Consider the following 14536-nt stretch of genomic DNA (forward strand, 5'->3'; position numbering starts at 1 on the left):
GTTCACCCAAAACCACGAAGAAAAAAAAACAAAAAATTGTTTGATTTCTTTTTGTTTTTGTGAACCAACCCTGTAATGCACACCTCAGAGTCTGCCTTAACCATATGCCGTAAATTCTCAAATAAAAGCAGGTATTCAAATAACGACGGGAGGCAGGGGTGGCATTCGTGGTCATGTCAAACTCCCCACTCTGCTGCCCTCAGTTTCTCTTGTTATCACAAATACTGCTTTCATTCACTAATTAACTCCCAATTCCCTCTACTTTGCTGTTTTTTGTACTCTTCCTGTAGATGTTTCAAAGTAAAAGCCCTACCAGCCCTTTGAGCTGCTGGAAGGCAATTTAGAATTTAGAAAAACTGCAAAATGGAAGCAGTTGTACGTTATCAGAGAGGAGAAGCTCAGAGCTCAGGATGGAGTGGTGAGTTTGACATGCTGATTGAATTAGAGTCGTCGGAATGTACATTATACAGGGAATTAAGGCCTGTCTCAAATAAAGGTCCCGGTCGCACCTGCAGTCGAGGTGAATAAAGGTGCCGGCAGCTATTTGAGAATTCACAGCGATCCTATCTACAGCGTAACCCAAAGATGTTTCAAGCTGGTCGTGCTGACATGATCATCATGTAGCTGGAGCTAAATCCGGCAGAAGGAGCTTTTAATACGAAATGCTTATCACGACCGTCAGCAGATGGAGGCTATGAAACACATGTATACATCCAATAAATGTACACAATTTAGTGGCGTGTCATCGTGAGATTGTTGAGGATCTTTTTGTACCGTATAGCATCGGCTTTTTTTTTTTTGCGTGTTGTCATGTTGGGGATTGATTTTGCACTGCTAAAACATTTTTTGTCTGTAATTTGATTCCCTAAAGTCTTGTTTTCTTAAAGCTGCACTAATCAGTATTCTTATATCAACAATGAACCAAATGACTGTGTAATGTGAAAGGTGCTGCTTGTAAACCCACAGATGATTAGCCTTTTTTTTTTTTAAAACAAAACAAAAAATTTTTAAGCTCATTATTTTGGTTTTACAGCCCACAAACGGTGCTTATCCATGTTAAACAAAGCTACAGCATCGGGCAGGTGAACATGGTGGGGCATGTAGCAGCTAAAGAGCCAACTCTTTTCCTCAGGAGTTGGTGGAGACCGAAAACCGAACCAGGAGAAGAATAAATACCACACATTTACATTCGTCAGGTGGACACAAACACAGTTCTAATGAAGTGCTAATATGTCTGCTGGTTGCTGTTGCTAACGTCTTAGCCATGACAACTTCAAGGTTGAGAGGTTGTGTTTTTCCACTGCCCTACTAGTGACAAAGTGAAACATGAAACAAGCAAACTTGTTTGTCGAAAAGTCCTTGAAACAAGGCGATTTTTTTTTGTCGGAAACAAGTTTTTTTTTACCGCACTGGCACATTTTGACTTTGTTTTTCAGAGAGTACGATTTTTTTTTTCGTGGGAATCAAACAATCGACAGAAACGACCTGATAAGTTGGAGGTCTCGTGCAGTCGAGGAACACGGGTCCACACTTCGGATCATGGACGCGTTTGCCTTTGTTCATGTTGACTCCCTTGGACCTCGGCAAAACATGAGCACACCAAGTGTCGTAAGACCAGAGCCATTGCGTCAGGGGATTCTGATCGTTATGACGCTATAAAACAGTCAAATGAGTTGCACCCTTGTGAGCTGTAAATACTAAGGACAATGTGTATAGATGCCTGCCGACTTTCGCTTTAGGCTTGATGCTGCAAGTTGAGCGTTTCATTATCAACAGTCGTGATCTCAATTTGAAGTGTATTTCGTATTCAAACCTGCCTCAGCTTTACAAGCAGAGACTCAAGCCAGATGATTTGATCAATGTTTACTTTTGCGAGTGGATCTAAAGTGTGTGTGTGTGTGTGTGTGTGTACATGTTTTCAGTAAAGTGGTGTTGTACAGTTCATCTGTGTTTTGTCATCTCTTGCCTCATGATTACTAATTTCAGCCGAAGGTCCACTCTTCACCTTGAGATCGGTTTGTAAGTATGACAGAATAATCTCAACTCAGGGTCCGCACAGTAATCATCTTCTATAGATTAAACTCAAATGAATTAACCACAAATCAATCTCGTTTCTACAGAGAAACAAAACGTAAAATAATGCAAAGTCAACTTCCAAGTTAACTTGATTCGTTTTCTAGTTTTTCCTTCTATTCTAGATTAGCGGCATTACTTAATACAGCCACCAAATTACGCACCAAACATGCGCTAGCTCTGTTCCAGGGCATTGGTTTGCATGGTTAGCCTCTTGCTGTTGCAAGGCACCAGACATGTGTGTTAGCTTGTTTTAGCTGGCTGGGTTAAATATCAACATTTCACAGATGACTTGTTATGGTGCTACCGTTAGCACTAAGGCTACTTGAAAATGCCTCTCTGAGGGTCGATTGACCCTCCCCTGATTTTGCCGTTACCGGTACAGAGTCGCAGTGATGTTGGCTAACATGTTAGCTAACTATGATTGCATGTCAGACCCTTTGTATTTAGTTAAAAAACTGGACCCAGTCTGAATCAAACAACCAATGGTCAAAAATAGTTATTTCAACAAAAATTATAATGAAAGTACATTGCCTACTGCAGCTTTAATATTCAAATATAAGCATGACATCTAATAGTTTTTGTTTTATGTACAAAGTCACATCCGACAATATCTGGTATTGACTGATGACCCCTGAAGGAGGTGATGAGGTTAACACATCCTCATATCAAGGAGATTCCTATAACTTTGTCCACCAGCTGCCAGTCATTTACACTCCACCTAGTAAGATGGGACCCAGAATAAACCCCTGGGGGGACCCCACAAAAGAGAAGAGCGCGAGACAAGGAGGCATCTCCCAGCATAACAGAGAAGGACCTCTTTGCCCACACCACTTTTGCCAGCATAGTTTTTCCCAGACGGCTGAACAACACGGTGGCCCACTAAAAAAAATAAATCAATGAGTGGAGACAATGTTTTCTAAATCTGTATCTTGGACATAAATGGCAGCTTAGAGATGGGCCTAGAACGACTTAAAACAGAGGGGGGGCTTCTTTAGGAGGGGTAAGCAGCCGCCCTCTTGGCGGTCAGCTCTGAGGGACAGTTGATCCCACACTGATAAGCGGACACCAGGTCTTCGAGAGAAGCGAGGGGGGGTCACCGTCATTTATCCTTCTTCTTCCGTTTCCGCTCCGCCTTCCAGCGTTGCCCCTTTTTCAAATTCCTCATTTCGTCATTCAACCACGGCAGAAAAAGGTCGATTCCAACGTTTTATATCTGACCGGAGCCACAGAATCTAAAACATTCATGCTGTTCATGCTTTCAGCTTGGCAGAAAATGAGGGACAGAAGATGAGTCTAGGGGGGCGGGAACCTGGAAGAGCACTACCGGCTAAATCTAAATGAATGAATCTAAAAGTTTGATGAAATCACAAGTAAATTGAGGAGGAAGAAGAAACAAATCACCCAGAATAACAACTGTCACATTGTAACATAATGACTGATAAAAGGGTCTGAAAATTCCCGGGGGGGGGGGGCAAGCTGTGAAGGTCGTGTCCGTTGCACAAGACTTGGCAAAGCCCCCTTTCCTACTAGTTGAATGACCAGTTGAACAAACACGGGCCTCTGCCGCCGCTCTTTACTCTTGCTGAGAGAAAAAAAACAAAAAAAAAACAGAACGGGGGACGTGACTTCATCGCGGGGCTTCAGATTCTAAGTCATCCTCCCTGGTATTTAAGGCCCCGGTGTCAGCTGGGTGCCCCTCATGACGGACTGTTCCTAGAAGCCAAGAAGCCTAGAAGCCAAGAGGCCTCCCAAGCACGACAGCGAGGAAAAGATTTGAGACGTCGAAATGTCAGGTGGGTGACTTCATTTAACAGAATTTGCTCTCGATTTTGAAAATGCGCAAGATCGAATTTCAGTCAGACGCAGCAGTTGACCTCCTCCACACACACACTCTTGTCTCCGGTCTCCCCCTCCGAGTTTGTTAAATTACACGGAAGCACACTGTAGTGACCCAGTTCGACTTGAAGTCAGAATAGACTCTGTGCCCCTCCACGCTCTGCTCAAACGGCAAGTGAAATTGAACGCTGCACGCAGCCAAGAGACTGGCTGCAGACAAAAGGTTTTTACATGCCTCCGCCTGTCACGACTGCGCAGTTAATGCGCCGTGTGGGACCCTTAATTGTAAAACCAACAATGGAAATGAATGCATTCAAAGAACCATTAGTGGTCCTTTGTGTGAAAATGTCGTCGTACGTACTGCAGAGTCTTCAAGTGGAAGTCTTTAAGGTGGTCAGCACCGTCGCACGGGGGGGGGGGGGGGGGGGGTAGAACAGGGTGGAGCCGGGTGGGGGTTATGGGAGCCGTTGAAAGGTTGAAAAGCAACAACAAATCTACTTTCACTATTAAGAGTGTCCATGTGGGAATGAAGAAAAAATGATTACAAATACATCAGAATTAAGTCATGTGTGAAGCGGCAAAATACTTACTAATAACTCAGCCAGTACCACCCACTTGGGCACGCGTATTCGATATATTGGTATACTTATATACGTATATGTGCAAATTTATACTTAATACGTATGTGTATGGGTAATATGTATGTAAGTGTATGCGTTGCAGATGTATATATATATATATATATATGCATGTGTACATGTATGTTGTGTACTGTATAATCATGGGCTGCTGCTATTACATAGGTAGGGAGGTGCTGATTGTCTGTGGCCTGGGACCTGGTGTTTATTCCAGGAGACGGCTTACTCAACCACCCGGCCATTTTTGTTTTAAATCTTTTTCCCCTCTCTGCACGTGACCCGATGTACGCCATGTGTTTTTGTTTCTGCGCGGAACAACTTTTCCCGCCGAGCACGAATACAAATCAAAAATTAAGTACTATCACAAAAACAAATCTATGTTCAAGCCAGCGCCCAGATGGCGAATCTAGCTAATAAGCTAAGCCGCCTCAGGAGAGTGCGTTTGCGGCCAAGCGCGGCTGTCGCGTCGCCAACTGAGCTAATCAACAAAGCTAACATAAGTTAGCATGCTCACATGTGACCCGTTTAGAGTGAGGGGGCAAAAGAGGTCGACACGTCTGACCTGAAACTCGATGATTGTGTTGAACAACAAAGATTTTAAAATTTCGTTTTGACCGAAATAACGCAACGTACCCCAAATTGCAAATAAATGAATAAATAAGGTCAGTTAGGTCAGCATTTACAAAATACGGATCTTTTAGCCTCTGAAACTGTGATGTTACGCTAACTTGCGATACCGCGGTGACTTCCTGTTTACATAGTTGATTGCTCTCGATTGGACCGCGCCGTAGATGTTTCCGAGCGACACATTTACACGTAAAGTCTTCACTGGCTGGGGCATTTCTCAAGTTTTGATGGTGCAACCTGATTAATGAAGTCAGTACTTTTTGCAGTGACTATGAACTTAAACTTAAACGGATCTATGACTAGCTGGTGCAACCCAGCCCCCATCTGTGCATTTGTATTGGCATAAACGTCATCCAGTCCATCATAGCTGAGGTTAGACATCAGTGCTGTGTATGTCTTTTTCTAATTCCGTCATCTGATCGCTCTCTAGCCGGTGAGGCCTTCGTCACTCTGGCCACCACAGACCCATACTGCATGGGCGCCATCGTGGTGGCTCGAAGTTTACAGCGCCACGGGACAACTCGCAGCATCGTCGTCATGGTCACGCCGAACGTCTCAGAGCAGTCAAGGTGGGTTGAGACGCACCTTTTCTGTCCCAACACTAATATACAATTCTGTGAAAATTCGCACGTGTTTAAACTGATTGAAGTCCTGGCATTAGCCCCCAACTATAAGTAATAACTAATCTTCATAATTCACCAGGCTCGCCCTTAAGAATGTGTTCGACGAGGTCATCATGGTGGATGTGATGGACAGCGAGGACCATCTCCGCCTGTCCTTGCTGGGACGTCCTGAGCTCGGCGTCACCTTCACCAAGATCCACTGCTGGACTCTGACCCAGTACAGCAAATGTGTCTTCCTGGACGCCGACACGCTTGTGAGTCTACTCGAACATACAGTACATGTGACGCGCGTTGACAGCACTATACCACTATGTGTAGAATCCCCGTTGTCGTTGTTGTTGTTCCAGATTAATCCGACGGCGTGGGCTTTTGTGACAGCCCCCTTGTGCCCCCCGGGTGATGTGGGTGCCAGACTGAGGCCGGCACTCGCTTTGGGTTAGCTTATTGCTAAAATGTGTGCCCTAAAATAAGTCCCTGATAGTTTGATGGATGTTCATTTGACAGGGACGATGCGTAGGCTAACGTAAACCAAACATGTCCTGTTGCTGCTCCTTCACATTAAAAAGGCATTCTGTTGGCTTTTATTGTGAAGGAGCCGCGGGAAATGCTGTCTATTTAAATAGTGAGGCTGTTTTACGGTTCTACGGAAGGAAAAAGAGGAGATCGGGTCTCAGATCAGGGAATCTGAAAGCTGTCTTGTGCCCAGCATGTCCAAAACCATCCTTCCGCTAAAACAGATTCGTTTGTTTTTAGTCCGCATCTTGAAAAGCTCCTCAGCAGCGTGTGTCTGCGGCGGGGAACACACAGTGGGTGGGTGGGGGGGGGCAGAGGCTTGTCTAAATAAAATGCCGGCTATCTGTCAGTCAACACACTCTGTGGGTGTGTACCTCCTTTAAGGCTTATCCATTGATGTTCTGAACTGTTAGCCAGTGTCCCCCCAGTGTGGGTCAGTGAAGTCAAACATGTTCCCGTTGGAAATCGATACCTGCACGCATGTCGGAGGACATGCCTGGGGCCCATTGTTTGGTCAGTGTAAACGGCGCCCTCGTGGGTAGCAGGGGCAGGTGCGTTTGAAGGCCGCATTCAGTAAACAGGAGATGAACAACGTAGGTTACGAGGTTATACCGGCGCTGACATACGCTGACATCTGCTTGTGCGCTGGTCTTGCACTCCCAAACGTCCCTACCGTGCTGGACCTCAATGCATGTTTGTCGCCGCTGTCTGTGCCCTTCAGGTCGGTTCACATTTCGTCAAGTCTTGTCTTGAAACAATACTCGCGTGCCCATATGTGTTGAAAGATTCATTGGTTGCTGTAGTACATATATACCGGCCGTGAAGGGATTCCTTCTTGCACAACTCCAATGTCAGAGTCCTCGTCCGTGCAACAATGCATTGAGACCCTAAACAGCATGAGTAAGAACCCAAGTCTTAAGAATACAATAAAAACATGTCCGCTTGTCTTTGTCTTTGCGCCGGTCGGCGAGGAGCTCAAGTTTTCGGGGCTGAGGGGGGTCCACAGGCGCACTCAGAGCTGGGGGAGGCCGCTGTTGAGGTTGAGCAGCATGTCGTCCTTTAGTGCTTTTATTGGACATTTTAAGATTTCTCCGAGACGGAAAGCATAGCATTTGAGGCTTTTACCCTGAGGTAATGGTTCCTCAGATTTGTTGGATACATTCGGATCAATTAGCGCACCTGAAGGAAATTCAGATTTGTAAAGAGAGGTAATGACCTAATGAATCTGGACTGGAAGGTCTTGTTAATTTTCAACGCTTTGAGCAGCACAAACTAGATCCCATTTACCTGCACTGAATCGGGGTGGAGGCAGAACTGAGACTTCCGTCCGTCTCTCGGCTGTTGCAACCTAAACGTGTGCATATCAGCCTTCAAAGGGCATTTACCCTCACACACACACACACACACACACACACATGCGCTCGCATATCCACCGGTCCAGCTTTCAGATGTTAGACCTGTTCCCCCTCAGGTTCTGCGCAACGTGGACGAGCTATTCGAGAGAGACGAGCTGTCGGCGGCCCCTGATCCCGGCTGGCCCGACTGCTTCAACTCCGGCGTGTTTGTCTTCGTGCCGTCCCTCCGAACCCACGCCGGCCTCCTGGATCACGCCTTGCAGCGCGGCAGCTTTGACGGTAACGCGCAGCAACATGTCAGGGTTCAAACTAAACAATCGGAGAATGCTCTGTGTGCTCTGATTACTGGCAACTCCGCTGAATCCATTCAGACAGAATCAAAAGAAGAGGCAAGAGTTCAGTTGCTTGTTATTCTGTCTCTCTCTCTCTTTTAAAATGAATGAAAGTGGTCCATTGTTTATTTTGGTGGGATGTAACACCTGAAAAACTATGAATACTGACTAAAATTTGTGTGTGTTTTTTCAGGAGAAGAATTTGACTGAAAGCGCATGAAAGTTCGGCATTCGGGACTTGTTTAAAGGGGACTGCCTAACCCACATGCGACTTTACATCCATCCATCTGTTGCCGATAACTCCTGACTCTACTTAAAAGTCCTTCATCGCGTGGTGTCTCTGTTACGCAGTTCACATCTTCGCTCTTGACGTCGGCAGCTTGATTACTGAGAATTCAGCTTCTTGTTGGGCTTTAAACCCAGTTCGGGAAAAATTGATTTTCTTACCCGTACCCACTCATTTGCCCTATGCCCCTGTGTGATTTCGGGTCCTTTCTTTATTGGCAGAACACAGTGAACAGCTCCTTTTTAAAGCTGGAGTGCGGGACTTTTACGTATAAATGAACGTCCGTTAACATTCAAGCCGTTGTCAAGCGACTTCACGCAATGTTGATTCCGCTTTTCACCGCCGGGTAAATCTCTTGGTGGAGATCCTGGTGCAACAGTAGTGATGCGTTTTGTACGCCAACCGAGCTGAATGGGACGCCATGTAGAGACAGAGACCACGCATCAAGGATACTTCAGATAGCACCAGGCGGGACAATTTGCAACGCATAAAAAAAAAACCCTGCAGGCGCAACGTTCCGCACTCCAGCTTTAAGACTAGAATGGCGGGCTATTCGCGCCTGTTAACGCTATCTGTTTCTCCCCGGTTGCTGTCAGGGGGGGACCAGGGCCTGTTGAACTCTTTCTTCAGTGGCTGGCCGGTGGACGACATCAGTAAACACCTGCCGTTTGTCTACAACCTCAGTGCCAGCACCGTCTACAGCTACCTCCCTGCTTTCCAACAGCGAGTGTTTACCATACTTTATACCCATCACACGCCCTACTCTGTTTACACACTTTTGTATTTGTGGATGAGGGTTAACCTATAATCAGTAGTAATGACACCGCACTCACGGACGGAATTGCTAATTCTCATCTATGCAGTGCCTTGCAGTAATAGATAGAATGTGATTTCAGCTTGGACCACCACCAAGTAGTCAAATCAGAGGCACATGATTGCACATGAAGTCCTTGTACGCGACGCAAACATGTCGGAGTTGTCATTTTGCCGCCGCAGGTTTGGCCACAACGCGAAGATCGTCCATTTCTTGGGAGCATTGAAGCCCTGGAGCTCCAGCAGCTGGAGGGACGGCAGCCGCTCACACACCATGGAACCGTTCGTGTCTCTGTGGTGGAAGGAACACGAACTCGGTCCCGCGGCATCGTCTCCACCGGGGGCGCAGTCCGGTCAAGGCTTGGAGAAACCACAACTGGTACGAAAGGCGCCTGTCTTCTGATTCTGCGCTCTCTGATTCTGGTTTGCACGCTCAGCCAGGTTAGGAGCCCGGGACCTTGCTCAAACGTGGGCCGACCTCCAGGAACCGAGCCGGTTCAGTGCTGGGACCCTGATAAACGCAGCCACACTGTTAATATGCTGCACCAGTCAGGGAGGGAAAGGTTCATGAATAAAATAAAAGGCCTCTGATTCAGGTTTGTTCATCTTCTGCACTTTTTTTAATCTACCACTTGATGTGACATGAATGACAATTAAATAGCCAACAGACGTTTACACTGCAATCTAAAGACACAAGACAAAGTCACACAGAATATACCTGAAGTAGGCCCACATTGTGGTTTGAAAAGAACAGGATTATTTTAACATTAACACCATTCCCTGTAAGCCAGCATACACAACACCTCGATTCTGGAAAACAGTGAGTTAGTCCGTCCCTCAACACTTGGCGCTCTGCCTCGAAAAAGCCCTTTGGGTTTCCAAAGTACTGAAGACATAAATCTTTAAAAAAAAAACAGCTCACAAATATATGATTTCATTTGAAAGGGATAAAAGGCCTGAAACAGCTGCTGACTGTGGTGTTTATCAAACGTTACTCAAAACTCAAACAGAAGGAAAATGGTGCGTTTGTTGGGGACTATTTTCAGTGGAATAAGAGCTATCTTGATACACACACACAAACACACAATGCTTGTTAGCAGATGCATTCATCGTTGGCTCAGCTCTGCACACGGGATTAGCTGACAAGAAGGAAAAATAGAGGATATCACCACCCTAAGCCTTTAAACCCCAAGTAAACATTAATTCTTTGTTGATTTATTATTGGAAGTTTATTACGTATATTTTACATGTTCAGCTGGTCATGCTCTGGTTTGACTAAAAGACTCTCAGGGTTACTCTAGAAATGAAAGCAGCGTCACCCAATGTTATTGTGCGGGAGGTCAACCACGTGCCGTCTTTGGCAGTGGCCCTGCTGGGCTTTCACTCTGAACGCTCAACAGTTCGCTGATGACTTCGCCCTCTTTAGTCGAAGGTTTGCCGGTCCGTCACATAAGCTGCTGCAGAGCTTGGCTTGCAACATAAACACGTGGCTGCCTCGGAACCGGTATTGGTTGAACACTAAAAAAAAAAAAAAAATCCCTCCCTTGTTTTGCAGATCCAACAACGAGATGCCAAGGTGCCATTTAGGGAAAACTTGGACCGCTCTGAGTCGCTGCTCGCGCATTTTTCACTCCCTCCTGAAGCAAAGGCGGTAAGCTGAGACACCAGAATGTTGATCCTTTTGACCTTGATTGATAGCTCTACTTTTGTGCCACTGTCGGATATTATGTTTGTTATGGCCATGGTGTCTTGACGCGTGTGTGTGTGTGTGTGTGTGTGTGTTTAAGCATGGTACCTCACCAATATGTAAATGAAACATTTCCCCCTTCAGAAAGAAAGAGCCAGATATTTCTCTCAGGAGTTGAGAAACGAGAGCTAAAAAGGAGGGCGAATATTGGACTTGGCATTCGTCAGGTTCATTCAAATAAATGCTATGTTGCTCTGGGTCTGCTGGATGGGTAAATAGGCAACTAACACATTCAACACTGTTGTGTTTACGGCTTATTGCGCTGTCCCCAAGTGACCAAAAAAAAACCCTGCTGCACTAAAGGTACTGCACACCTAAAACACCTGTGGGGGTGCCTTTAAAATCCTTCATTTTGGCTCCCAGTGTTCAATTGAAAATGACACACACGCACATACAACCAATATTTGATGTGTGAAACCAAACTGTAAAGGTCTGTGGGAACCACCAAGGTTGAAAAGCGCCAAATAAGTGTAAGTACATTTACCCTTCACCTCTGGGCAACCAGTACAGAGATGGGTCTGGGACATGTTAGCCTAGCTTAGCACAAAGACTGGAAGCAGGGAGAAGTTGCTAGCTCCATCAAAAGAGAAAAAAAAAAGCTCCTTTAAACATACTTCATTTGAAGTCACATTCTGTGAAGTAAGTAGTCATTAGAAATATTATCTAATCAATCCATGAATTAGCTTAATGAATGGCCTTATTAGCATAGCCACTTGTGTTTATAATATATTATGGTGATTATAATGGTGGCTTAGAAGGCAGCTCGAGTGCCTCTTGTTAGTTCCAGTAGATGAGACTGTTAATTAATAATAATAATAATAATAATACCATTCATCTCTGTGCATCCAGTAGAGATGGGTCTGGGACATGTTAGCCTAGCTTAGCACAAAGACTGGAAGCTGCTAGCTCCATCAAAAGAAAAAAAAAGCTACTTCAAACATACTTTATTTTAAGTCACACATATTCTAAGTAGTCATTACAAATATTATCTAATCAATCCATGAATTAGCTTAATGAATGGCCTTATTAGCATAGCCACTTGTGTTTATAATATATCATGGTGATTATTACGGTGGCTTATTAGGCAGCTCGAGTGCCTCTTGTTAGTTCCAGTAGATGAGACTGTTCATTAATAATTATAATAATAATACCATTCATCTCTGTGCATCCAGAACAGAGATGGGTCTGGGACATGTTAGCCTAGCTTAGCACAAAGACTGGAAGTGGAGGGAAGCTGCTAGCTCCATCAAAAGAGAAGAAAAAAAAAAAGCTCCTTTAAACATACTTCATTTTAAGTCACACATATTCTGTGAAGTAGTCATTAGAAATATTATCTAATCACTCTATTAATTAGCTTAATGAATGGCCTTATTAGCATAGCCACTTGTGTTTATAGTATATCATGGTGATTATTATGGTGGCTTATTAGGCAGCTCGAGTGCCTCTTGTTAGTTCCAGTAGATGAGACTGTTAATTTATGAGTATTTCTGCTTCACTGCATTTGACTCCGGCAGAAAAGAAAAAAACAAAACAAAACAGAACACACACAGAGCCTATTATCTGCCACAGGCCTCTGAGCCTCCTCATTGCGTTTCTGTCATTTTGTTTAATTCATTTCAACTTGATGCATTGTGCTTGTACGAGCTTGTAAGATTAGCCCCCGAACAGACACACACACACACACACACACACACACACACACACACACACACACACACCCTCCCGTATGACAGCACCCCATGAACATGAACATGAACATGAACATCCGACATTTTGTGTACAGCATGACATGACGTACTGGTGTCTGCAGCGTTCCCCCGCAGATGACACGGCGGTGGAGGAAGACTCAGGAACGTCCGAGAGGGCCGAGATCCAGGACCCAGCTCTTGGAGCAGAGGGGTTGGAGGGCGGCAGCGGCGCCTCGGACACTGGTGGTACACGTCCCGTACGTAAACCTTTTCCTTTCTGACTTCTCTACCACCCTGATTGCCACATTGGTCGAAACACAAGACCAGTTTAGAGATACACTCCCTCATTTGTTGTGTCCCCGTAATTACGATTCCTCACCGTTGATATCTTGAAAGGGTTCCGGGTGTTCCGGGTGGTCCTCCAATGCTCCAAACACACGTAGAGAAGTTATCTCTCAAGGCGCATCTCGGTCTGAAACTTCCAATCCTACAACTTAATATTCTGTTACATGCGCATTTTAACAACCGGCGGAAGTTTTCAAAAACTGATTGCAGTTCGTACCCAACCGCAAGGCGTCCACATTTACCACAGCTCTGACTGGCGCCTCTGACTGGCTTGTTCACACAGCAACAGCGGCCGAGGCCAGTGGTGGAAGACCGACAGGCGTCAGATCAGTTCTTCGACTGACAGCAACGAATGATGTGTGATCGTTCATGCTGACTCTAGAACCTGAGCAGTTAACGCTCCTCTGCACATCCATCCAGCTATCCGACTGTGCTGTACTCGGCTTCCGAAACGTCAACCCTGAGTTGGGAGCGTACTGTACTTGGAGGGGGCGGAGGGGGGGTTAATGCTTAGATCACTAATACCTCATTAACAAAGGGGTTGTTTTTTTGGTGTCTGCGATCGTAAATGTAATTATTATTGTTAATTCTAATGTTACCTTACTGCGTATCTAATTTATTACCATTAATAAAGCGTTTATTTGAAACAAAAGGTGCCTCCAAGCTCAGTGTGGCCGCTTTGAATGATCCTGAAGGTAAAACCGATTAGTTGAAAGTGTTCAAAAGATGAGCATTCAAATAAATAATGCATATAGAATAACGGCAATCTGCCAATTGTGAAATTGCACGCGCCCAACTGCACATACTGAGAGCCTGAAGCTAGAACCTAAGATCGAGCCTGAGTAGAGAGTCTTTCTTGTGACACACTCCCTTTGAAGACTGATTTGTTTTTCCTCCCACTTCATCGCGGCAGGCGGCCGCAGACCCAGAGGCAGAGAGGCTGGAGCATCGCAGGCTGTGGGAGGCCGGGCAGGCCGACTACCTGGGCCGAGACGCCTTCCAAAACATCCAGAGGATGCTGGATCGCTTCCTGGACTAACGGCCCACTTGCGGGAACAGCTCTGTAATCCGAACTGACTGTCAGTTTAGTCCGAAGCCGGTGGTTCCAGCCTGGGATTTCAGGATCTGACCGACGCCGTGTTTTACAGGCAGACTAAAATACTGATTTGTGTTCCCATGTGTGAGACCTCTGACACCTAGCTGTAGTATCAAGACGCTGGGGCTGAGAGGTGATGTGTACCACTCCCACCACCCTCATGGGGACATTGAGACTGACCTGGGGACTAAAACCAACACATAAGACTGAACCACTTTTTTTTTTATACCAGGATTGTTTTCTTTTTCTACAAACAGAATCCTCTGCGATCAAATCATTTGATAGAGTTATAAAACACTAGAAACCACTATTGTGCAGTACCTGCTGAAAATTGACATGACACAAATGACAGTAAAAGTGATTTTACAGTGCTGTGGTTTTCTTTCTGTCTCTGCGCCATCAAAGGTTAACGACAGCTAATACGCTGGTGTCATTCTCATAATTATCTTGTCAACGAAATCCAGCTCACAAAAACAGGTGGTCAGTGGGGTTTTAATCAGACGTTAAAGTAGCAATAAGTTCATTTGCTGGGGACTATTTTCAGCGGCGGATTAATCCACA

At 45.3% G+C, this 14536-nt stretch overlaps 1 protein-coding gene across 1 annotated transcript; it reads left to right on the forward strand.

Moving 5' to 3' along the window:
• Positions 1–1539: 1539 nt before the first annotated feature.
• Positions 1540–14285, forward strand: gyg2 (glycogenin 2). Its single transcript, XM_070930926.1, has 9 exons — positions 1540–1608; positions 5535–5746; positions 5880–6054; positions 7785–7947; positions 8883–9009; positions 9283–9478; positions 10655–10750; positions 12657–12791; positions 13793–14285. The coding sequence occupies exons 1-9, from the start codon at positions 1540–1542 to the stop codon at positions 13916–13918; spliced, it is 1299 nt and encodes a 432-aa protein (XP_070787027.1). The 3' UTR covers positions 13919–14285.
• Positions 14286–14536: the final 251 nt, after the last annotated feature.

This window comes from Enoplosus armatus, chromosome 24 (assembly GCF_043641665.1).
Source record: "Enoplosus armatus isolate fEnoArm2 chromosome 24, fEnoArm2.hap1, whole genome shotgun sequence".
Lineage (NCBI taxonomy): Eukaryota > Metazoa > Chordata > Actinopteri > Centrarchiformes > Enoplosidae > Enoplosus > Enoplosus armatus.